The 24,226-nt window shown below is 35.9% G+C and overlaps 2 protein-coding genes across 2 annotated transcripts; one reads left to right on the forward strand and one right to left on the reverse strand.

Annotated features, from left to right (window-relative positions):
- Positions 1 to 137: 137 nt before the first annotated feature.
- On the forward strand, positions 138 to 11,828 carry LOC109008037 (dynamin-related protein 1E-like). The gene is made up of 15 exons (XM_018987975.2): positions 138 to 541; positions 738 to 801; positions 1,308 to 1,415; positions 3,639 to 3,740; positions 4,281 to 4,331; positions 4,440 to 4,501; positions 7,640 to 7,730; positions 7,862 to 7,926; positions 8,820 to 9,014; positions 9,124 to 9,243; positions 9,359 to 9,429; positions 9,880 to 10,105; positions 10,535 to 10,585; positions 10,673 to 11,041; positions 11,472 to 11,828. The coding sequence occupies exons 1-15, from the start codon at positions 398 to 400 to the stop codon at positions 11,598 to 11,600; spliced, it is 1,848 nt and encodes a 615-aa protein (XP_018843520.2). The 5' UTR covers positions 138 to 397; the 3' UTR covers positions 11,601 to 11,828.
- On the reverse strand, positions 11,706 to 14,757 carry LOC109008038 (haloacid dehalogenase-like hydrolase domain-containing protein Sgpp). The gene is made up of 5 exons (XM_018987976.2): positions 14,588 to 14,757; positions 13,692 to 13,809; positions 13,201 to 13,352; positions 12,604 to 12,865; positions 11,706 to 12,225 (listed from the first exon to the last, which is right to left on the reverse strand). The coding sequence occupies exons 1-5, from the start codon at positions 14,623 to 14,625 to the stop codon at positions 12,058 to 12,060; spliced, it is 738 nt and encodes a 245-aa protein (XP_018843521.2). The 5' UTR covers positions 14,626 to 14,757; the 3' UTR covers positions 11,706 to 12,057.
- Positions 14,758 to 24,226: the final 9,469 nt, after the last annotated feature.

Raw genomic sequence — 24,226 nt, forward strand, 5'->3', positions numbered from 1 at the left:
TGACCGTGACGTACTCAAAAATAGAAATTTTTGTAAAGAATAAAAGAACTCTAAAAAAATGCATTGACCGGATTCAAAACGAGCATGATTGGATAGACTTTTTTGAAAATAAAAAAAACATTAAACGGAGCTGAACATGCGGCACGTCGAAATTCGAATCCACGAGTCCACGACCAACATCTTCTCTACCAGATCGTCACTCTCAATCTCGCATCCAAATCAGCAGAGAAATAAAATTTAAATATTCAGAAAAATATTTTCAAACTTGCCGAGAAAACCATCACTGGCAAAAATAGCTTTCCTTCTTCTTCTTCCCCTTCTCCTTCTTCTCTGCTGCATCTCTGTCTCCCTCTTCCGCCCCTATACTTCTTCTTCTTCTTTCTCTAGGGTTTTCAAAATGGGCGGCACTATGGAGAGCTTGATTTCTCTTGTGAACCGGATTCAGAGGGCGTGCACTGTCCTCGGTGACTATGGTGCTGCTGACACTGCTCTGCCTACTCTCTGGGAAGCCCTTCCTTCTGTCGTCGTCGTCGGTGGCCAGGTCAGCTCTTCTCTCTCTCACTTCCTCTCTCTTTCTACTAGTGTAACTGTTTGTCCGTATGCATATGTTTCTCTTCCTTTGTCCGTTTTTAAAGGAATGTAAGGGCTATGGCCCAGCTTTTTCTCTCTACGTTTGTGTGCATGCATGATGCGTCTAGTGTGTTTGTGACTGTGATGTGTTTTGGGTGAGAGTGTAGAGTTCGGGAAAGTCGTCGGTGTTGGAGAGCATTGTCGGGCGTGATTTTCTTCCAAGGGGATCAGGTTAGTTTTTTGTTTTATTACTTTTTTTGATAATTTTTTTTTCTTTTTGTTTTTTTTTTCCAAATAATTTTCATATGCTCTTATATTGATTCCGAATTTTCAGTCTATTTGGTTGATGATAAATTGGATGGAATCATGGAAGGAAGACAAGCGAAAACTTTGACTCCTTTTTATGTTTGATGTTGGCTTTTGTTCTCAAAGAATGATAATACTGCTGTAGTAGGCTTGGCTGAGCGTAGTAGTCTGAACAGAGTTTATTTTCTTTTTATACTTCACTTTCACTTTTTCTTTTTTTATTTTGAATTTCTTGAACTTAAATGGTTTTATTAGATCATTTTCCCTTACAAGCCGAGTTATTTTAATTAATGAAAATTTTGCTCCAATAAAATAAAAGAAATAAAAAATTAATAATTTGATGTTCACTGCATTTCCTTCTGCTTGGTTTTCTTTGTCTAATATAAAAGTTTTTGTTATTTGATAAACTGAATTTGGCTGGGGAGTTTCAGGGATTGTGACGAGGAGGCCTTTAGTGTTGCAGCTGCAGAAAACGGACCAGGGTCTACAAGACTACGCAGAGTTCCTTCACATGCCAAAAAAACGATTTACTGATTTTTGTATGTCATTTCTTGGGTGAATGATGATCTATGGTTGCACGATTTTTTAGGTGGAATTGCTATTGCACTTAATTGGAATGATACCTTTTGATTGAATGGAGATATGATTACATGTTCTATTGCTTATTTGTTTCCCTCATATTTGTAATCTCATATTTCATGATGATTTTTTATTGCCCTCTGTTGACTTATTTCATGAAAGATGGCCCACTAATACTTCAGAATTCTACACAATTTTTTTTTTAATGTTTGAAATTCACTCACAAGATGGAATGTGTTAGTGAATTTTAGTATCTGTCCTATATCACTCCTTTCGCTCTCCATATCTCTACTCCAGTTATTACTATGAACTGATCAAGAGCACTGTTATTGTCCGAATTAGAAGCACAATCAATGTAATTTGTAATACCTTACGTGAGATTTTTTGCAATTTCAACATATATGATGTCAAGGGGTAATCTTTCTGTTGTGTTCTAAAAGAGTAAAAAAATATATTATTTATTCAATTGGCCAACCCCTAGGCCTAGTTACCTTCATTCAAAATTTTAACTGAATTGAAAGTGTACATTCTCATTTCTATAGGCAATCCTTTTTGTTTATTCACTTACATGCTCACCTGCTCAGCTGTGGACTCATATCCTGGATTATCTGATACATGGTATCAGGGAATTGCTCCCCATGGGTCAGTCCAAAGAGGCTTACCTTGGTGAGGTTCCACATTATAAAAAAAAATACTTACATTATCAATAATTTCTCTTTTGAGAGCCTTGTTTGGCTCACATATGTATGACTATTCTCAAACCCGTCCAGCTGCATGCTTGGCTGCCAAGGATGTTTATTTCTGGCCTGGATTAGGCTTCCCACATCCTTGATATTTTCTCTTTCCTAATAAGATCAATTTTTTACTGGGATGTTTGCACAAAAACTTGACAAACACAGTTTCTGAAATGGTGAGCATTAACAAATGATTTCTGTTATTCACAGTGTACAAGGATTCAAGAAATTGAATAAGAAACATGGTACTACGACCCATACATGAAGTATTTCTTTTTTCTTGAGAATTAAGAAGATATTTTATTCGTATTGAAATAGGCATAGCCCAAATACAGAGGAAGTATGTAAGAGATTACACCTAGTTAGGAACTTGAAATGGATGCAAGGAAATCATGAAAGCTGAGCCCATTAAAACCTATAACAATGGCCCACATAAATAAAGTCCTCAAGAAAAAACTTAAATTTTTCCAAAAAGCGCTCCCAATCGTCAAAATTTGGGTCATTCCTTTCCCTCCAAATTCACTAAAGGGGACAATGGGAGCCATCTTCCACACAACTACAATCTAAGGTATCCCCTTAATCCCTCTCCAACTAACTAGTAGATCAACCACCCTCCCAAGCATAACCCATGCTAATCCCACTTTGCTGAAAAAATAATTCCATGAGGCCGTGCAAACTTACAATGTAAAAGTAGATGATCCACTGTTTCGCCACTATTTTTGCACATACAACACTAGTCAACAAGGATAAACCCATGTTTCCTTAGGTTTTTAATAGTCAGGATCTTCCCTAGGGATGCAGTCCAAACAAAAAAAGCAGTCTTAAGAGGCACTTTGCTCCTCCAAATGCTCTTCCAAGGAAAGTGGTTACTAGTCTGAGTAGTAAGGACCTCATAGAAAGAGTGTACAGAGAAGTTCCCTTTACTAGAAGGAGTCCAAACAATCTTATTCACCACTGCATCACTAGTTCCAAAGGCGCCTGGCAAGTTAAAAAATTCAGCAAAGACACTAACCTCTCAATCATGTGCCTCCCTAATGAAGTTGGAATTCCATTGTTGTGAGCCATTAGTAATTTCCCTCAAATCGGCCACCAAAGCTTCTTGTTCCTGTGCAATTCTGAAAAAAAAATATGAGATGTTCAAATTCAGAATATTCCAACATTTTCAAGGTAATGTCAAAGTTGATTTGTTAATCATGATATATTTGTTACAATCCATATATTTTCAAGCTATAATTCTTTACTGATATTTTTACTTTGGGTATCTAACTTGTTATTATAGTAGCTATTATAGTAATCTCTGTTATTTCTGATGCATTACACTCAAACCTTGCTTGGAAATATAAGCTTAGAGATTGTTTAGCATTGCTTTGTGAGGTTGCTGTGATTTTTATAAATTAAGAAGTGGACAGTGCACTTTGAATATGTTGTTTGACTGTCTCTTTTCTGTAGCTATGGTTCGAAAGGAAATTCAGGATGAGACTGATAGATTGACTGGGAAGTCGAAACAGATTTCTCCTGTTCCTATTCATCTCAGTATCTACTCCAAAAATGGTAATTGAATTCAGACTTTGAGTTAGGAGTAAAGCATAATAAGATTTCCTTGTTTTCTCTGATGCATGGTATTTTTTGGATCTGTTATCTATGAAACCACAGATAACGCCAATTTTTTAATGATTGACTGGTTTGTGTTTTCGTAATTCTTGACGATTATGCATCATAGATGAGGCTCCTAGGTGATCTGCGATCTCGATTTTCAGAAGTGTATTGGATTCATTGCTGTGCTACAGTATGTATTCTCTAGGAGGAGGATTATAGCATTTGGAGCGACCCAAAATCTCTCTTGTGAACAGAGACCTGGGATTTAAATCCCACTACATACATAGATAATAATTAATAAGCTTATATCCCCTGGTCACTCTCCAAACATTTTCCTAGTAATAATTCTGATCATATGTTTATCTGCTGCTGTCCTGCGAACCAAGCAGATTAAAGTGTTTATATATATATATATACTTTTACTTTATATGCAAATTGTCGTAATGTCCTGGAGTCCTTTACATTATCTGACGAGTGCAGTTTATTTTCTGGCAGTTGTCAACTTAACATTGATAGATTTGCCTGGTTTAACAAAAGTTGCTATAGGTATGCTTCTGTAAATTCCCCTCTCCTGCTTAATTGGATTTATCCATGTTGTAAGTTTCATTTTTATTAACTTGACTTCTGAAAACCTGAGGTGTTTGGTATTTCCAGAGGGACAGCCAGAGAGTGTTGTTCGTGATATTGAAAACATGGTTCGCTCATATGTTGAGAAGGTAATAAGAAAGGACTTCTATTTGCTTTTTCTCATTCAACTTACGAGTTTATATCTATTAACATCATTCTTATTATTGACTTCATGACTCTATTTTATGTGTTTTGCACATATCTCAACTAGAAGACAGCAAGGAAGAAGAATATAATGAGTAGCTCTATTCTCTAAGTTCTATTTACTATGTAATTCTGGGAGATTGTTCTTTTCATCTATATTCACTCTTTTGCTCAATTTTATAATGGATAACCTTAGAACAGTGAGCTACGGAGTAAACTAGGGAAGAAGCTATCATGAGGGAAGGTCATTTATTAAAGCATACTTTTTTTTTTTGATAAGTAAAAAATTATATACATCAAAAGGAGAAACCAAGTACATTGAATGTATACAAGAAAACACCATGCCCAAAATGACCCAAAAAGCCAGTGGAAAAACAACCCAAAATGCACCAGACCAGACCCGACCCCAACCCCTTGTTTCCCGTAAAACTAAAACTTTACCTGAACATCCAACCCCAACCCCTTGATTCCCGTCTTCACAATGTCCTCCCTTTGACTTCCCTCTAGTTGAGCTATCACCCTTAGCGTCGTAGTTGATTGCCCAAGAAAGACGCTGTAACTCCATGCATTTCTTGAAATTTGATTTGGTTTCAAGCGCGTGGCTTGCCTTAATCATAGTGATTAGTTCTTTAAATTGATCTTCACATCCTCCATGTGAGATTCCCACACTACTGAATCTCATTAACTTTAGGCAGAATCCAGTCCGCTATTGGAGGAAGAGAGACCAGGGGAGCAACGTTATCCCCATACATAGTATCCAACTGCACTCCCGACTCTACACAAGGCACCAACGCCAAACCCATAGGTTCTCCAGCAACTCCATTGGTTCTCTCAATTGGAGATTCTGAGGTGACAACAAATCCCTTCACCTCTGGGGTGATAGCGGATCCTACATCTCCTTCAGACCTTGGCAGTACACCATTTTCCTTCAACTCTGACGAGGGAGCCATAGTTTCTTTGGGGACCAAGGGTGTAATACCGACTATCGGTCTATTTTGTGTTACATGAGGCGAATGACATTCCACTGATGTCTCTACACCGATACCCGATGTAGACCCCGCTTCAAATAACCCAGATTTCCTTTTGACCCGCCATACTCTCCTGGATCTGGTTATAGGGACAGAGTCGAATCCAATCTTCCGTTTTCTTTTTTCTGAGTTTAAAGGATTCAGGCCTATCTTGTTACTTACAACCTTGTTGCCTCCAATTGAAAGCCGGTCTATTTTTGTAGACAATATAGTTGTCGCTGCCTTCAACTCGCCAAGTTGGGTTTCCATCTCCTTTAAAGAATTGTGCATCTCAACAAGCTGGTCTTGAGACATGATTTGCAGAGCCCCCTCACTCTGAACCCCCGAAGCCTGACCTGTCTTTAGAGTTGTTGCATAGGATCGCCTCGCCACATGTTTGCTACGCGGCTCCCTGACAGAGCCATGTCTTGCAACACCTTGTCCTTCAAAACCGTCACTCCCTCTCTTGCCGAAGGAAAAATCATGCAGGACCTCCACCATCCTTCTCCAGCCACTGCTCCCCTCCTCAGAAATGAAAATAAAATTCCTCCTCCCTCCACCTCCATACTCCTCCCAATCTCCTTTAAAGAATTGTGCATCTCAACAAGTTGGTCTTGAGGCATGATTTGCAGAGCCCCCTCACTCTGAACCCCCAAAGCCTGACCTGTCTTTAGAGTTGCTGCATAGGATCGCCTCACCACATGCTTGCTACGTGGCTCCCTGACAGAGCCATGTCTTGCAGCACCTTGTCCTTCAAAACCATCACTCCCTCTCTTGCCGAAGGAAAAATCATGCAGCACCTCCACCATCCTTCTCCAGCCACTGCTCCCCTCCTCAGAAATGAAAATAAAATTCCTCCTCTCTCCACCTCCATACTCCTCCACCGCCATATAACGTCCTGAAGCATTCGAGCAGCGGTGCGCCGTGAAACTGCGTCTACCTTCCCAGATAGTAGAGAAAAAATCTTGTTTCTCATCTTTTGTGCACGCTTCCATGGCCTTGGCCTATCATTGTATTGTTGTTAAACCCAGAACCAACTTAGATATCACCCTTCGACTCCTTTCAATGATGACCAACATGCTATCCTCCTTCATCAATGTAAAGGATTTAGATTCTATGACCAACTCCATAGAAGAACCCATACTGACGAACTCCCCTCCTTCAACAACCATTCGGCATCTCAGAGAATCTAAATTTGCGACACAGGAACACGGCTGAAGACCATTGACGCCGGAGTACTCCCAGAAGACTTGCTGGAAAGCGTCGACTCGTTCTGTGTCGATGGCAAGACCAACGGAGCCGTCGTGGGGGTTGTCGGAGTACTCTGAGAGACGACACAGAGAAATCTAGGTCGCCGGAGGGTGGACCAATGTCGGACGGCCCTCAGGGAAGTTGCTGGGGTCTGTCGGCTTTATCTATGACGAACGGTGCGGTATCTCTCACCAGCAAGGGTGGGTGGCGGCAGATCTAGGGTTTTCTCACTTAGTAGGGATTTCTCACTTCGCCGGGGCCCGTTGGCTTTGTTTGTGATGGCGGTGAGGGGTCACTCGCCGGCAATGGTGGATGGTTACGGTCTCCTTGGGGTTTTCTTGGATGTATGGGGAGAGAGAATACAGTAAAAGTCAAGAATTAGAAACCCAAATCTAGTCTTATTAAAGCATACTTGTATGTTGTATACTTAGTTAAATAACTTGCTCCTTGATTTCTTGTTTGACAAGTTCTAACTTCATAACTACATAAGCTGCCTTTGAAAACCTTTATGCACAGAGAACTGTAGAACCACCTTTTTAATACACATTACAGATCTATGGAGGAATGTTGCCTTAAAATCTAATCAAGGAAATTAGATTTACAAAGGAGTGTTGCCTTATATTTCCTGTAGAAACCGGTTTCTCACTTTAATTTCAATTAATCCGTTTGGTTGCTACTTATTTTTGATGTTGCAAAGAATGCTGATTGATTGTTATATTATGCGTTTAAATTGATTGGCTATATAGTCTATTGAAGTTCTTAGTAGTTTACTTGCTTTGAGTTCTTTACTAGTTATTTAAAAAAATTATGTTTCTTGGATTGCAGCCAAATTGCATTATTCTGGCCATAACTCCAGCTAATCAAGATATAGCAACCTCTGATGCCATCAAGCTTGCAAGGGAAGTTGATCCAACAGGTATATTTTCTGTACATTGTATGCGGTTATCTCTAAGTTCTACGCATATATGAATGTAGCTCTGTAAATATGCTTCCATGATTCATCTTTTGGTTTTCTTCTTTAATATAGAGATCACGTTTCTTTTTTAGGTGAAAGGACATTTGGTGTGTTGACAAAGCTTGATTTGATGGATAAAGGAACAAATGCTTTGGAAGTAAGAATTCTTGCCTTATCTTTTCTAAAGGGTTTGGCTTTAAATTCTTGACACTTATATCTTGGCTGGAGGCTTTTCTAGTGCATCTCTATCAAATGCAGATGAAGAATTGCTGAAGATGTTACTCATTCTATTTTGGATGATATTCTACGCTTAATATGCAATAAAGTAGAACCCTACAAACCCCTCTCGAGTAGTTGATGTAAGACAAACATTAGGCAATTTTGCGACTACATTATGACTATATGTTTATTGTTTGCCCAAAAGAGCCCTACATAAATATGCTGTCTTTATATCATTTTAAATATTTTAGTTTTTGAAATGTCTTAACATATATTTTCATTTCTATTTATTAAAAAAAAACATATATGTCCATTTTCTAAAAGTTGAAGTTCGTTTTTCTTTGACTTCCTGTACGGAGCTTACCTTTTTTTCTCTGAAAATGAAAACAACATTCTTGTTAAAATTTGTGTTACCTCTAATGTAAAATAAATGATCTATAGGAGATCTCTTTATTCGTATATTTATGTTGGGACAAAAGTAGTATTACTTTGTCAGAATCTGTTAGGAAGTTGATTACCTAAGTGGTCATTTTTATTTATTAGTTACACGTGTACCAGGTGGGCCTTGAGTAACACCGGAAAAAGTTAAAGGGTTCCAAAGCATCCAAAGCTAGAAAATTGCATGTAGATTGATTGTTTCCCTTGTAGCTTTATAAATAACTTATATGAGTTTTTCTTGGTTATTGTAATTGTTAATTTTTCTGTTCCCTTGCATTTTTTGTAATTTATGCAAACTTGGCATTACGTAAACACTATTCTTCCAAGTAAACAGATTGAATCAAAACAATTTGATGCCCTTAATGTGCGTTTTCTTGCCATGTTATTTTGAAGGTTCTTGAAGGAAGAGCTTATCGGCTTCAACACCCTTGGGTTGGAATTGTAAACCGTTCACAGTCTGATATAAACAAAAATGTTGACATGATTGCTGCTCGGCAGAGGGAGCATGAGTTCTTTGCCAGGAGTACTGATTATGCACACCTATCCAGCAAAATGGGCTCTGAATATCTTGCAAAAATTCTTTCAGAGGTTTTGTTTATCCTGCCTATCTTCATCTCTAATGTGATGAATAGCTTACTACTATTTTTTCTAACTCTATATAATGGCTGGTTATGCTTTGAACTTGTCATAATCTCAGTATTTAGAATCTGTAATTAAAGCTCGCATACCAGGCATCTCATCGTCGATTAACAGAAGCATTGATGAACTTGAAGCAGAGTTAAACCATCTTGGTAGGCCGGTTGCCATTGATGCTGGGGTGAGAAACTTATCTATGAATTTATTATTTATTATTGAGTTTTTCTTTTCTTTTTTGATGTTGTAATAAGAATTGTTAGAATATTGACTGCTGTTATTTCGATGGTGCATATCAGGCCCAGTTGTATGCTATCCTAGAGTTATGCCGCATATTTGATCGAATATTCAAGGAGCATTTAGACGGAGGGTAATGTACCATGCTCTGTTTCTTCTTTTCTTCCATTTGTTTAAATCTCATCTCAGCTGGTAGATGAGAGCCAATTAAATAGATGAATTTAGATGGAAAACTGAATTCATATGTCTGAACACATTTAGATCTTAATTCAGGATCGTGGAACTTATTCTTGTGTACTTGTTTGTATGTTTGTTGATATGTTTTCCTTCACACTATAGATAATTACCTTCGATTAGCAAAATTTGAATAGATTACTGTTTGAAAAATCATTTGCCTAACAACCGGGAGCCGTTAATTACATAAATGCTTCGTTTGATTTGTTATGTTTATCTGTCAAGATGAAGTTGGCATCTGATCATATTCTAATTCTAATTTTAGTAAGCATGATATATACCTGGTAATATTGGAGTAGGGAAGTGCAGATAATATGCTCATGTCAATATTTCGTTGCTAAAATCTCAGGCGACCAGGTGGTGATCGGATTTATGGAGTTTTTGAACACCAGCTACCTGCTGCTTTGAGGAAGCTTCCATTTGACCACCACCTTTCACTGAAAAATGTAAGGAAAATGGTTTCAGAAGCAGATGGGTACCAGCCTCATCTTATTGCACCTGAGCAAGCGTATCGACGCCTCATTGAGAGTGCTCTTAATTACTTCAGAGGCCCAGCGGAAGCTTCTGTAGATGCCGTAAGTGTTTTTGTCTTTATTTCTACTTCTCATGGTTGATGGGCTGTGCCTGGGGCTTGTTTTTTAATTGTCATCTCCCTGGGGATTCAGGCCTACGAGTTTCACAAAGTGTATTATGTCTAAAATTATCTCACATCTCATACATTGAGGTCTCCAAAAGTAATTTATATTAAATTAAATTGTTAAAAATATTCTCTTACATGCTATTGTAAGGGTATATTTTTTGTTTCCCCCACTATGAAAAAAACAATTAAATGTTTCATTGCGGTCTTTTTCAAACTTTTACAAATGACAAGCATTGCACATGTAATCCTCTTTTTGCCGAGAGCCTTTGCACCCCTGGGATTAGTCGGGACGTTGTTCCCAGACACCTAGTACCAATAAAAAACATTGTAATCCGCTTTTGTTTTTGGGATTATGATATTCCAGGTTCACGTCATATTGAAGGAAATTGTTAGAAGGTCAATTGGAGAAACCCAGGTATGAAATTAATAAATTTACTAGTTTCAAAGTAACAGCAGTTTACCGGCAAGGGAAGATCTAAGTTGGTGTTTTGGAATGGTACAGGAGATGAAGCAGTTTCCAACCCTTCAAGCTGAAATAGCAGGAGCTGCCGCTGAAGCATTGGAGAGATTCAGGGAAGACAGTAAGAAGACAACTTTGCGATTAGTGGAAATGGAATCTTCATACATGACTGTGGATTTCTTCAGGAGACTTCCTCAGGAAGTGGAGAAGGGAGGAAACCCTGCTGCCTCCTCTGCAGAACGATATCCTGAAGGCCACTTCCGCAGGATAGGATCAAATGTTTCCTCTTATGTTCAGATGGTGTCAGAGACACTGAAGAATACCATTCCAAAGGCTGTGGTTCATTGTCAAGTGAGGGAAGCCAAGCGGTCTTTACTCGATCATTTTTATACTCAACTGGGCAAAAAGGAGGTATGCAGCAATAACTCCCTACCCTTTGTGCTGAAATTAGATTTTGATAAACCCATTTCAAAACAGAATATGAATAATAGGTTCCTTGGCCTACTCACGATGGAATTATCTTCAGACATGCCTAATTGAATTTGATACATAATGCCATTCGTAAAGTACCTTCTATGGATCTAACACAATTATTTTACTAATCCCTGGTTGCTTTATTAATATATCATTTTCTTATTTGAGTAAAACTCGGACAAATTTAGCGTGGTTCAGATCTGAATGTTAGACATATTCATTCATCATATGTTAAAAATTACTTGAGAAAGGTAGGCATGAATGATAGTTAGTTGTACCAACCCGAGTTCTATAATATACATTACAAGGAGCTATAAAAGAAGGATGGCAGTATTTTTATCAAGTGGTTTTTTCGTTTATTGTGCAGGGCAAGCAACTTGCAGAACTGTTAGCCGAAGAACCTGCATTGATGGAAAGGAGGCAGCAATGTGCAAAGAGGCTCCAGCTATACAAATCTGCAAGGGATGAGATTGATACTGTAGCATGGTCCAGATGAGGTGAATTGTGCATGTGTGGTAAGGAAATCCATGTATAAAATCTATGATAATACCGAGGAACATGCTAATAAGGATTGGACTATCAGTTTTCTCTACCAGCATTATTTTCAAATATATATATTGATGTATTTGTATTAAAATGCTGGTTTTTTAGAGGATCATGATAGCCTTGAATTGATCATCCCAAGTATGTTAGCTATTACATTGATTCATGGAGGTTTCAGGTAGATTGCTCGTGTACTCCATAATCCATTGCATTCTCGATCTGATTCTGGCTAATTAACACATGGGAGTAAATTTTTTTTATTTAATCGTTGACCAAATAGAAATATATGAATAGCAGGTCAAGTAGCTACACCTCGAGGACCCAAGAGATCCTTTACAGCAGAATTATTTACCCATTTTGAGTTTAGTGTGGAAATGTCTATAAACTGCTTCGTGTACTGTGGATGTTCCTTATTTCTTATCGAGCTCTTCTAAAGCTGCCCACAATTTTGGGTCATCATAGTCCTTTACAAGGAAGGCAGGCCTTGCTTCAATCAGAGAGTGTTCAGGGTTTCTGGTAGTTATACCAACAACCGGCATCCCAGCTGCCACTCCTGCTTTAATTCCTGAAACAGAGTCCTACCAGAGCCAAAAAAAATATATACCAAATTTCAGAGATCAGAGAGATATAGACACTAACATGCTGTCATCTATTTCTTTGAATTGTAGAAAATATTTGGATTAGAAAATTGTAGAGGATCCTAATCCAAATTTCAAGGAGCAGTATTACGAGAGAAGATATTTGCAACTGTGAATTGTGTAACCGTTGCGTAATTGCTTTAAAAAAAGTGAATAAAATATGAAATTTATATGGAAAAAAAAATTAATTTTTTAATAGTAGACCTCACTCTTTTTCAAAATGATTACGCGGTATTTACGCACTTCACAGTTGTACGTAGAATTACTCCAATACTATATATACCTCTGAAATGTATATGACCTAAGATGAAAACATACCTCAAATACAAAAGTGTGATCCTTTGTTACATGGAGTACTTCAAGGGCCTTCAAGTAGGGATCTGGATATGGCTTGGCATGGTCACAATCACTCCCGAGAATGACAGCATCGAAAAAATCTGACAGCCCGAGCTTTGATATCATGAGTTCGGCATTTGGTTTTGGTGCATTGGTAACTGCTGCTCGTTTCAAGCCTCGATCTTCAATCCATTTTTTCACTTTATATAGGCCATTCACAGCTTTCAATTGTTCTTCGGCCAATCTATGTTGTTTCATTAAAGAAAGTCTAAGACGTTGAAGCCTTGAAGAAATTGCAAGCAGGGAAATACAAAGAAAGTTCGTTCTAAACTTTATCATATATAACATGAATATCTAGAAGAGTAATGCTACATACAATCGTAGAGTGCGCAAGTTCTGTATAGTCGCTTTGAAAATAAGTGGGGTTTATTATTAAAAAAATATTATTTTTTTCATGTAAATTCTGTATTTATTCACTTTTTTTCAAAGTAATTGTACGACGATTGCACACTTATAACTGCAACTATCATTTCTCTATCTATAATGAAGAGAGGCTTTACTCTAACAATTTTAATGTACCTCCGAAAAATGGTTTCCTTATCGTCTGTGGACTTCAAGCCGCGTTGAACATCATCAGGGAAGAGTAACACAGCAATATCATCATTATGCTTGCCAGAAATATTCTCCATGTAGAATTCCTCAGTAATTGGAACTCCTCCATTAAAACCAATCTGTACACCACCACAATTGCTGTCAATCCTACATAACTATTGTTCATATATATATATATATATATATTAAATTCATACAAATTATGAGCTTCCCTTGGCTAAGCAACAAGTAAGCTGCCATAAATCCATTTCTTCATGGTGGATTTGATTGCTTTTTCCTCACATATTTTAAGTTAAAGATCAAAATATGTGTCATAATTCATTGGATAAATAAAAGTTATTTCTGGTGTGGAAGAACGTGATTTAAAGAAATGTAGAGACATGAATCAGAAATCTGAGTTTTTTCGAGATTTTATTTTATATTTTTGCTGATAAGGTAGGTAGTGAAAGAAGTTCCACCTCTTGAAGCATTTCACGGAAGGCATGGTAATGGAGTGGATCTGAATCACATAAAGTTCCATCCACATCAAATAGTACTGCTTGAAGAGGGGCAAGTGCAGCAAGAGAACTTTTGCAGCTGGTTCCATGACAAAATTAAGGCAATGAGACAAAGTACTGCAACCAAGTGACATTAAAAAGATGTGGTGCTTTAAATTTTCAGAGAATATTTGAGAGTGCAGCACATCAAGAGGTCAGTCAATTGATCCCTAAACTGCTATGCAAGAAACTTCATGTGTATTAAAGGCTCATTCTCAAAGGCCCGACCTACAAAACCAGGAAAGGCTCCTCATCTCATGGTTGATATAGAAGCCAAGAGATCATGATGAGTTGGGACACTTCATTCAACCAATTATAAAATGACATTAGTTTGTCAGACTGGGGGCATCTCTCTTTAATTATCTGAAATACACTTGCAGGAAACTTCTTACTAAGAACCGAGTGAAGGATTGAGTTTTGATGTATCAAAAGAGAAAGACAAGCGTTAATCGACAGAATTCAAGCGACCGGATGCCGTGAACAGAATAGGGAAGCAAAGAGTACTATAGATTAGAACAATAAAGCTTTTTTTCCCATGATTTTCAACAAGTCTAACCTTTCGACAGTACCAGAATTTATGTTAAAGAAAACAAAAAACGTAATGGCTATTAAATATAAGGGAATAAATATAAATGAAATATGCATTGCAAAAAAAAAAAAAAACTCGAAAAACTTGTCCATCAATAGTAGTGTGTGTGCATACAAAATTCTCACTGCAAAAGTTGAAGAACTAAGAACATGTACAGATTAGAATTTTGCTGCCACTTTCATAGAAAGCTGATCACACCTCAAAGCATAAAAAGAGAAGGAGAGTTTACCTCTCCACAGACTTTTCACCACATGGGGTACTTGTCATTGTTTGATGGGTCTGAGGTGGAAGTTTACAAGCCTCGTTGTCTTTGTGTATATATATATATGTTTTGAGAACTGGGCACTTGCATGAGAGCCGAGTGATCAAGACTTATAAGGGTTAAAAGATGAAGAGGAATGAGTGAATGGAAGGAAAATAAAATAAAATATATGTATATTCGAAGAATCTACTGTAGAATTTCAAATGCGAGTTGTTTTCCTTTTCCATTTTTTTATGTTGGGTATATGACAAAATATGGAAAATCTGCCCCAGAACTTGCAACCGATATTATCGGCTCCCTTATTCTTGGTAATGGCAGACGTATTCAATCTTTTATCTCAAATGAGTCCCATATCTCAAGTTCCTGGAAAAGGTCTCCGATCGAAGTCGATGGCTTCAAACCAACCAGTCCCGGCCACATCAAGCGGTCATTTCCTGTCTTACACGTTTTTTATTCCTTTCTTTATTGTATGATAAAAATTAATTATGGTACCACGTGTTAAGTTAGAACTCAAGTTGGCCTTTTCCTCTTCATAGTCCAAATTCCAAATTTCATGCTTCCCCCCTGTTTCTGGGAAAATTCATTGTCTAGTCACTACATCATGACTTCGTTGGTTTCACCTAAATATCAGTTGAGAGATAGAGAGAGAAAACACAGGTTTCAATATTCAGAAACGTCAGTACTGGCCGTTGTCATGATCATTGGTTATGGGATAAATTTAAAGCTAGGCTTGTTGTCAACTACTTCAGCTCCTTATGCTCATTTTGCAACAAGTTTTAAAATTAGGCATTGTAGTATAACACAGTAGGGAGAGTAAAGAAGGTTGTGTTGCATGCATGCATGGTAGAACTAGCCAATCTAATTGTCTACGCTTGAGATATGGATAACTAAAAAAGATTAGATCTTCTGCTCATGTATAACTCAAAAGATCACAAACAAAAAGAATTGACATTATATCTAACTAATTAACATCTGATCTTTGATGTCAAATGAAATATATTTATATATATGAAGTGAATCTTGTGATAATTATTGAGCATTTAATTCTGTTTAAAAATTTTATATAAATAGCAATAAGTAATATAAAGACCTATTTGACATGACTTTTTCTTATACCTATGAATTTCATTGGACCCAGAAATGATATATTGGAAGAATCTACCAATATCAAGTGGGTGCCAATTATCAAACTATAAGGAAATAGAAGACCCCAATCCATTAGAAATCTTTTTCCACCTCGAATAGCCTCATTATAATGAACTCAAAAGTGATAAGAAGCCATAATTTGGGCAGGCTTCCAACTCTCAAAAGAAATAAAAGGAGAACTTAAAAAAGTATTATATGCTACGCAATTAAATGTGTAATGTCCTGAGGTTGGCTAATAGAAGGCATCAGGCATTAGCAATATTGGTAGGGGTGGGCAAAATTTTCGACCTCTGACCTCCGTCCGAGTTCCTACGAGGCTCTAACTCCGACGTAAACGGAGTTTGCAGAATTCGAAATTCTGAGTTTGATGTTGGAGTTAGAGTCGGAATCAGAATCCGCATGGGCTCCGAACTCCGAACTCTGACTTTTTTTAAAAAAACACACATGATCAAAATAACGTCCTTCCACTTCAAGAGGAACGACGTCGTTTCACTTGCCCTACTGACGTTTTGTCTTGATGAGGTAAGTAAACGACATCGTTTCGTAAAGGAAGGGGGTCCAAAACACATGACCCTTTCTTCCCCCTTCACTTTCGCACAACAAACTGCTTTTTTGTTTTCACTTTCGCACAACTTAGTTGAGTTCCGAAACGCCGTCCGCCATCACCTAAGGTCGCCATTTGCGACTCTACTGGCATCGGAGTAATTGTACGAATGATTTCTAACTTCCTCCTACAATAGATTTGTTGTTTCTCCGTTTAATTGTAAAATATGAAATGTGATTTGTAACTCCATTTGTGAAATGTATATGATTTGTTGTTCATTTAAACTTTTTTGTTGTTTTCATTTCAATAATTTATATTTTTAGACTGTTAAATTTAAGAATTGAAGGATTTAAGTTTTGTAAAAATCAGATTTACTGTTTCAGGTGACATTCGCTCGAATGACACTCGAGTATGGGTCAAGCGAACGCTACACAGATTGTTCGCTCAAGTGTGGCTTGAGCGACATCACACAGATTGTTTGATCGAGCTTTCGCTCGAGTGTGGCTTGAGCGAACATCACACAGATTGTTCGCTCGAGCCTTTGCTCGAGTATGGCTTGAGGGAACATCACACATATATGTGAGTTCGAGCCTTCGCTCAAGTTTGGCTAAAGCAGACGTTCACTGTTTTTGTGTTTTATTTATTTTTAAAACCACAAACACGACTAGACACATATGTTTTTTCATTTTCAATGTGTTTTCAATTTGTAAATAATTATCATGACATTTAAAATGACGGTTGTTTGTTAATTGTTTCAGATTATTTGCTCAAATTATGGATGCTACACCATCTCATTCTCATCACAATTCTCCACAAGAGGATGACGCACAGCCGTTGGCATCATCAACTGGTACTTCAAGTCGTAGTCCCTCATTTAGAGACGCTACCTCCTATGCAAGTAGTCAAGTCCTAATAGATCTAGAAGACGTTGATATGCTTAATGAGGAGGATGAGTTGATGAATGTTGAGACTGATCTACCAGTACGACCTAGTAAAAAAAGGTCGTGGGCATGAGAACATTTCACCAAAGTTTTCGATGATTGTGAGAACTCGCAGACTCGATGTCACTATTGTGGACAACTATGCGGTTGTCATTCGAAGAAGCAAAGCATGTCTGTATTAATAGCACATTTTACGGGCTGCCAGCAGTATAAGATACACAAAAGGCCGGTAGCAATTGATTAGATGAAGCTGAGTTATGGGACTTTTACGACCATTGATGACACGCATATTAAAAAGCTATCAATCCCTCAATATAGTGAGAATATGTTGACAGATGTTCTTGATCAGGAGGTGATCATCACTAACGAGATGCCTTTTACCATGGTTGACAAGGCATGCTTCCACAAATTTGTGCACACTTTAGAGCCACGATTTTTCATGCCTTCAAGGTATACTATGATGCGTGACTGTTTGAAAATGCATGCCAAGGAGAAGGCAACGATGAAGGAAATGTTTGTTGCCACTGGACAGAGAGTATCATTTACGACTGATACATAGACCTCCATACATAATGTGGGCTACATGTGTATCACAACCCACTTTATTGATAGTGAGTGGACGCTGCAGAAGTGGATTATTGACTTCAAAGAAATTGTTAATCACAAGGTTTTATCTATTGGCAAGGAGATAGATGACTATATAAAGGATTAAAGGATCAGAAAAGTACTTTGTATCACGGTTGACATTGCCAATGCGAATGATACTGCCATTGATTGGTTTAGGCGGAATACAACGGTAAATAATGATATCATTTGTGAGAACCAATTTATTTATGTTTGATATCTTGCTCATATCATCAATCTCATAATTTCTAAGGGGTTCAAGGAGGTTGATGAATCCATTATTAAAGTCTGGAACCTAGTGAGATATATGAGGGCCTCCCCCCAACGGCTCCATCAGTTTAAGGCAATAGCCGAACAACTTGAGATCCCATCTTCTAATATGTTGCAACTGGACATTCCGACTCGATGGAACTCTACACACATGATATTTGATATAGTACAAAAGTATCAAACAACGTTTGAGCGGATGGAGGTTGAGGATGGCGGCATGAGGTATGCTTTGTAAGAGTTAGTTGGGGGAGAAGGGGGCTCGATCGGTGAGCTGGACACAGTTGATTGGGCCAATATCAGGTATTTTGTGTCAATTTTTGAAGTTATTTTATGACATAACTATGTAGATATATGGGACAAAATATCTTATTACGAACACGTACTTTGAGGAACTCTCGGGGCTTTATGACCATTTGCAAGAGAGTTGTGCTGACAGTGTGATTTTGTTAAATGCAATAATTATGAGGATGAAATTCAAATATAATAAATATTGGAAGGATGTGGAAAAGATAAATAGGTTACTATTTGTGGCTGCGATCATTGACCTCTGATATAAGTTGGCGATTGTAGAAGATTGGATTAGGGACGTCCTAGGTGATGAAGATGTTGAAAAGTTTATTAGATCGCTTAAATGTGATATTGATGATTTATATATCCATTACAACAGCAGTGATCAGTCTTTAACTGAAGGTGGTAGCTCTTCTCACCCAACCGGCTCGACATCTTCTTGGGATGAAACACATGCACAAAGTTTAAATTTATTACGGCTACGACGGTATCATCAAAACCGTGCATTGAGAAATATTATGCAATGTAAGTTTGAGGTTGAGCGTTACTTTTTGGAAGATGTTGAGACACCTAATGAGACATTCCAGATAATAACTTGGTGGAAGGTGAATTATGGCAATTTTCCAATCCTTTCCTGGACAGCTAGGGATGTACTTGTCATTCCTATCACTACGGTTGTCTCTAAGTCTGCGTTTAGCACCGGAGGTCATGTCTTGGATGCTTATCGAAGTTCATTGTCTTCGACTACCATCGAGGCCCTCGTTTGCACATAGAACTAATTAAGTTCAAATCCCATTGGAGTAGATACTGTTAATGCCGAGAGTTATATGTTTGAATCAAGTAATTTTATGATTTTAAATGATTATTTACATAATTTTAATGTTTTCATTATTTAATTTATAATTTATATGATTTTGTAGACCTGACTGTAAACCTTAGACTAATTGTGGCTGACTGAGAGTCTGAGACCGACATGATTATCATCATGCAAAACTCGTCAGAGTTAGAGGTAGAGGTGAGTTCATAATATCACTTGGCTGATGGCTTAGAAATCTATAGTTAAATGACTAAAGAAAAGATAGTGCATCTGATCAATAAAGTTAAAACTTTATGCAGAAAAACTGTAAATCACTATCGAGTCATCGACTCAAATGCATGAACTGTTCAAGACTGATGCGGGGTATTGTGGTTATTTCATATTTGAATGAAATCTATGCTATTATTTAATATTTTGATGCTATAAATTTAAATTTATTGGGATTTTTAGTTTTAAATTTAAATTTATGATTTGCGGTTTGTAATTTAATTTATTTATTGTATTTAAATTTTAGCTTTTTAACTTATTTTTTTACAAAATTTTAGATTTTTTTAATTATTTTTTTACATTAGTAATTAAGGATCGATATTAGACCGAACAGAATCCAGTTTTTCAATAGAGCAACTGAGCATTTCGACTCGGTCTGAGTAGGAGCCCATCAGCCCATCCCTAGATATTGGGCTTGACCTTCGACAAAACTTTTCAAGAAGTTTGGATGGGCTCGCTTGACGGTAGGCGTCGGGATCATTCAACTGAAAAAGAGAATAATTCATAATTAGTGCATGCATCTAGCCAGGTTTCCAGTATTACGTATAAGTACTTTTAGCTTAGGTGCATGCTTAAGGTAGAAAAACCGCGAGAGAACAGTACTAAGAGGCTGCTATTGCATATTTGCATGAAAATCTTGTACCTTTAATTGGGAGGTAAGCCAACATTACAAGGATATGATTTGAACCCTGAAATTTAAGAATATGCCTGATTCTATGTATCTTGCATGCATTTGGACCACATATATACACATATGTATATATATATATATATATATATCTTGCATGATGATGACAGCACATGACATGATCATGACATGCTGCAAACACAATCATGATAGTTTCAACATGTAAGTAGTGACTTCCACCAAACGAACCCTAGCTAGGTTTTCTCATGATGTTCTCAACAATTTCCTTGTCCCTTCCTCCCCTTCACTAAAAAAATCCTCACACTTCCACCAATTATTTAAAGGTTAGGGTAGGTTGGTCTATAAAAGAAAGATCCCCTTGATTTTTTTTTTTTAATCTTTTAGAAAAATAAAAATATAGGTTTCCTAGTCCATTTTTTTTTATTTTAAAAAAAAAAGAAGATATTTTATTTCCACTAAACATGTTATTTGGTTTAGAAAAATCGATATGTCAGCCTCAAAAAATACAGGATAAAGTAATCCAAAATGGAGGGAACTGATCTATAGACTATAGTACTCAGTTTCATATATAATTTCATTTTCACGTAGGGCTCTGTCTGTTATAAACTCGTGAGCTAGCTGCTTGATTACCAAAAGCTTTTTTAATATTGCTATATATAGTTAATTATTATTGGTTGTTTGATGATAGACGAAGTCTGAAAGTCTAGTTTGTTTCCACAATTCATCTCATCTCATTATTATAATTTTTTTAAATTTTTATATAAAATAAAATAAATAATATTTCAACTTTTTTAAATTCTAATATAAAAATAATATTTAAAGAATATATTCTAACAATATTTTATTTAACTTTTAATTTTAATTTTAATTCATCTCAAACTTATATACAAAAACAAACGAAGCAGCCTAAGATATTGTGTCAATGTCCCTGAAAGCAACTTCAAGAATTAATCCTTCTTTCTGGGTAAGGCTAAAAAAATATGGGTAATACTAGGGATCTTGCTTGGGGGATCCCGCTCCAAGGTCCCACTTTAGTTTATTTTTAGGTTTTTTTTTAATTAGTAATTAAGAAAATTGTGTTTAATAATATTATGAATTTTTTTTAATATTTAAAAGTGTTAAAAAAATTATGTAAAAATAACAAAATCAATAATATTGTGATTTTTTTTAATATTTAAAAGTGTTAAAAAAGTTATGTAAAACAAACAAAAAATATCTAAAAATTTTTTTTTTCACATAATTTTTTAACACTTTTAAATATTTAAAAAAAAAAGAAAAAAATTTACAATATTATTAAACAATATTTTCTTAATCACAAACTAAAAAAATTAAAAAATAAAATAAAATATTGGAGCTAGATCTTGGAGTGGGATCCCAATCATTTTCCAAAAAATATTCCTTCCATCCTTTATGAATAATGCTAGCTAGGTTTAGTTTCTTAAATTTCATTAAGGGAAATAATTTGTTTAATTTTAAGTGTGTAAATTATGTACACTCTCTTTAAAAAAAAATAAAAAAAACAAATCCGAAATCTATAAGAAAAAATCTATTTAAATCTTTTTTTTTTTTTCAAATTAAATTTACGAAATTTGTACTCCCTTGTGTCTATCGATCGATCATTCCTCTTTCCCTAATAATAATAAAAAAAAAGCTAGCTAGCTAGGCCAGTGCAGAGATAAACATGCAGGTGTGTCATTGGTGTGGGTCCAAACCCCATTAATGGTTTCCATGTCATGGTTCAATGGACTTTCTTTAGTCGGCATTGATCTGTATCCGATGTCTTATTGTGCCTGTCAACTAAACTACAGTCAACCTCAGCTAAAATTCCTCACCATATTGTTCTGTAACCAATCTGCATCCTTTTTTTTTTTAATTCATTTTAATAAAATTAATTTTACCATCTCCATCTCTACTTGTCACACATTATTTTTATGTATCACACACTATAATTTTTTAATTTTTTTTCTTATCAAATATTTGATATATAAATGATGATCAGTTGAAAATTTTAATTAATTTAAAAATAATAAAATTAAAATAAATCAAAATAATTAGATATAGTGTTTGGTATTTAGAGATAATAAGTAGCAAAATTATTTAATTTAATAATATGAAGTACAAAGTTTAAAACTTGAATACTTTGAAGCTGAAAATATTTATATAAATATATATATATATATATATATATATATATATATATACCCTTAAATATTAAAAGACTTCAGCGATCATGATCAGTTCAATAAATATTACCTTAGCTTTGAATTTAATAATGATTATATAATAGATCTCGAATAGATAAATATTTCATTGTTTTAAAAAGACGTTTCTGTTTATTAATTTATTTAGAATTTAAAAAAAAATCAAGCAACATGCAGTAGGACTGGGACATACATAGGAATTAGAGATTATTCTAACAAAAATGATAGCTCACAACGTTTTACAACTTTTATGCAACTATTCAATACAATATATTATCGTATTTTTAATTCAAGCCGTCAAAATTTTATAAAAAAAAAACTTAGGATTGATTTGGACAGTGATAAGAGATGAGATGAGATAATTTTAAATAAATTAAATAAAATATTATTTTTTAATATTATTATTATTTTAAAATTTTAAAATTTTAAAATATTTATTATATTTTGTATAAAAATTTAAAAAAATTTTAATGATAAAATGAGATTAGATGATTTTTATAAAAATCGAATAAAGTTGAAAAAAATTAAAAAACAATAATATTTTGTTAAAGAGTTGAATAAAAATAATAAAGTAGTTGGGTACGTACGGGTCACATAAATTTTTATTGCAGTATCGATAAAGAGAATGCACGTGCAGGTATTTTCTTGGCGCCGTCCACAAGGAGATCATGGCTGATAATCTCTAATGGGAACACCAAGAGATGCCTAACAGATACAGGTTCTCTTGTAGTGCTAAGCACCAAACTGACCCTAGCTAGCCTCCCCTGATTTCTTCTCAACAAAAACCATGCATCCTTATTTTCCATTCAAAATACTCAAACTCTACTTTCAACGCCCTTGATCGATCTTCACCTAACTAGCTAGCTTGTTTCTTGCGTTAATTAGTCATGGTCAATCGATCGCGCCTGTCACAGTCGAATATTTACAAGTTGCATGCCTTAGAGATTCCAAAGTTTTCCACTTTATACAAAACTTATCTGCAATACGTTTCTCATGATGTGAACTGGAGAGGACATCCAGACCGGTTAGTCTCATATAGGCCTGGGCTTCTGCTTAAAGTTTGAAACTTGCCCCATTATCAAAAAGTCCAATCATTACCGAGAGAGTCCAGCCTATTGTCAATACCGACTGGATAATTACCCAACGACGGTAGAAGATAAGAATGGTTATCATTTAAATTTATTAAGAGATGAATATTTATATTCAGATTTAAATTTGAATAATGAATAACTATTATCGTCCAAAAAATGAGAACGGTTCAAAAGTTTTATATAAGAGGAGAACCCAAGTACGTAAACTACATCTGATTCTTTGATATCAAATGGTTACTTCTCAATTACTGATTGAGGTATCGGAGGTGTTTATTCGAACCCCTAAGCCGTCTTACTCATTGCTTGCATGTGGTCGTGAGGTGGTGACGGTGAAACACGTCCATAACATGAACAATATTGATGGCTACCGCTTGCAGGATTTATTATGATCACCCTGCATGCATTGTTTTGATTTGTTCATCGCTTTGTGTGTGTGTGTTTAGTTGAATAAAATGTTTCACACTCCAATACTTAGAAAAGGGTTTCTTCTAGGGAAGGAAGTTAGAGTTCAAACTAAATTAATATTGGAAGGTCAGAAAGCAGTTTAATTTCTGCATTATTCAAAGAAATAAGCCATACCAAGTCTAAGAAAGGTAGCTGATCAGAAACAATCCATAGAATTTCTGATGATCTCTCACCAAATCCCACTAAATTAAATCGAACTACTTTTAAGAAGAATGTCAAAGTTGGTAGGATTTACCAAGCGAAAGGATATTGGACTTCTGTTGATTATAAATACTGCAAACCTCTCTCTGTTTATGCACTACC

The sequence above is a fragment of the Juglans regia genome, chromosome 9, assembly GCF_001411555.2.
Source record: "Juglans regia cultivar Chandler chromosome 9, Walnut 2.0, whole genome shotgun sequence".
Taxonomy (NCBI): Eukaryota; Viridiplantae; Streptophyta; class Magnoliopsida; order Fagales; family Juglandaceae; genus Juglans; species Juglans regia.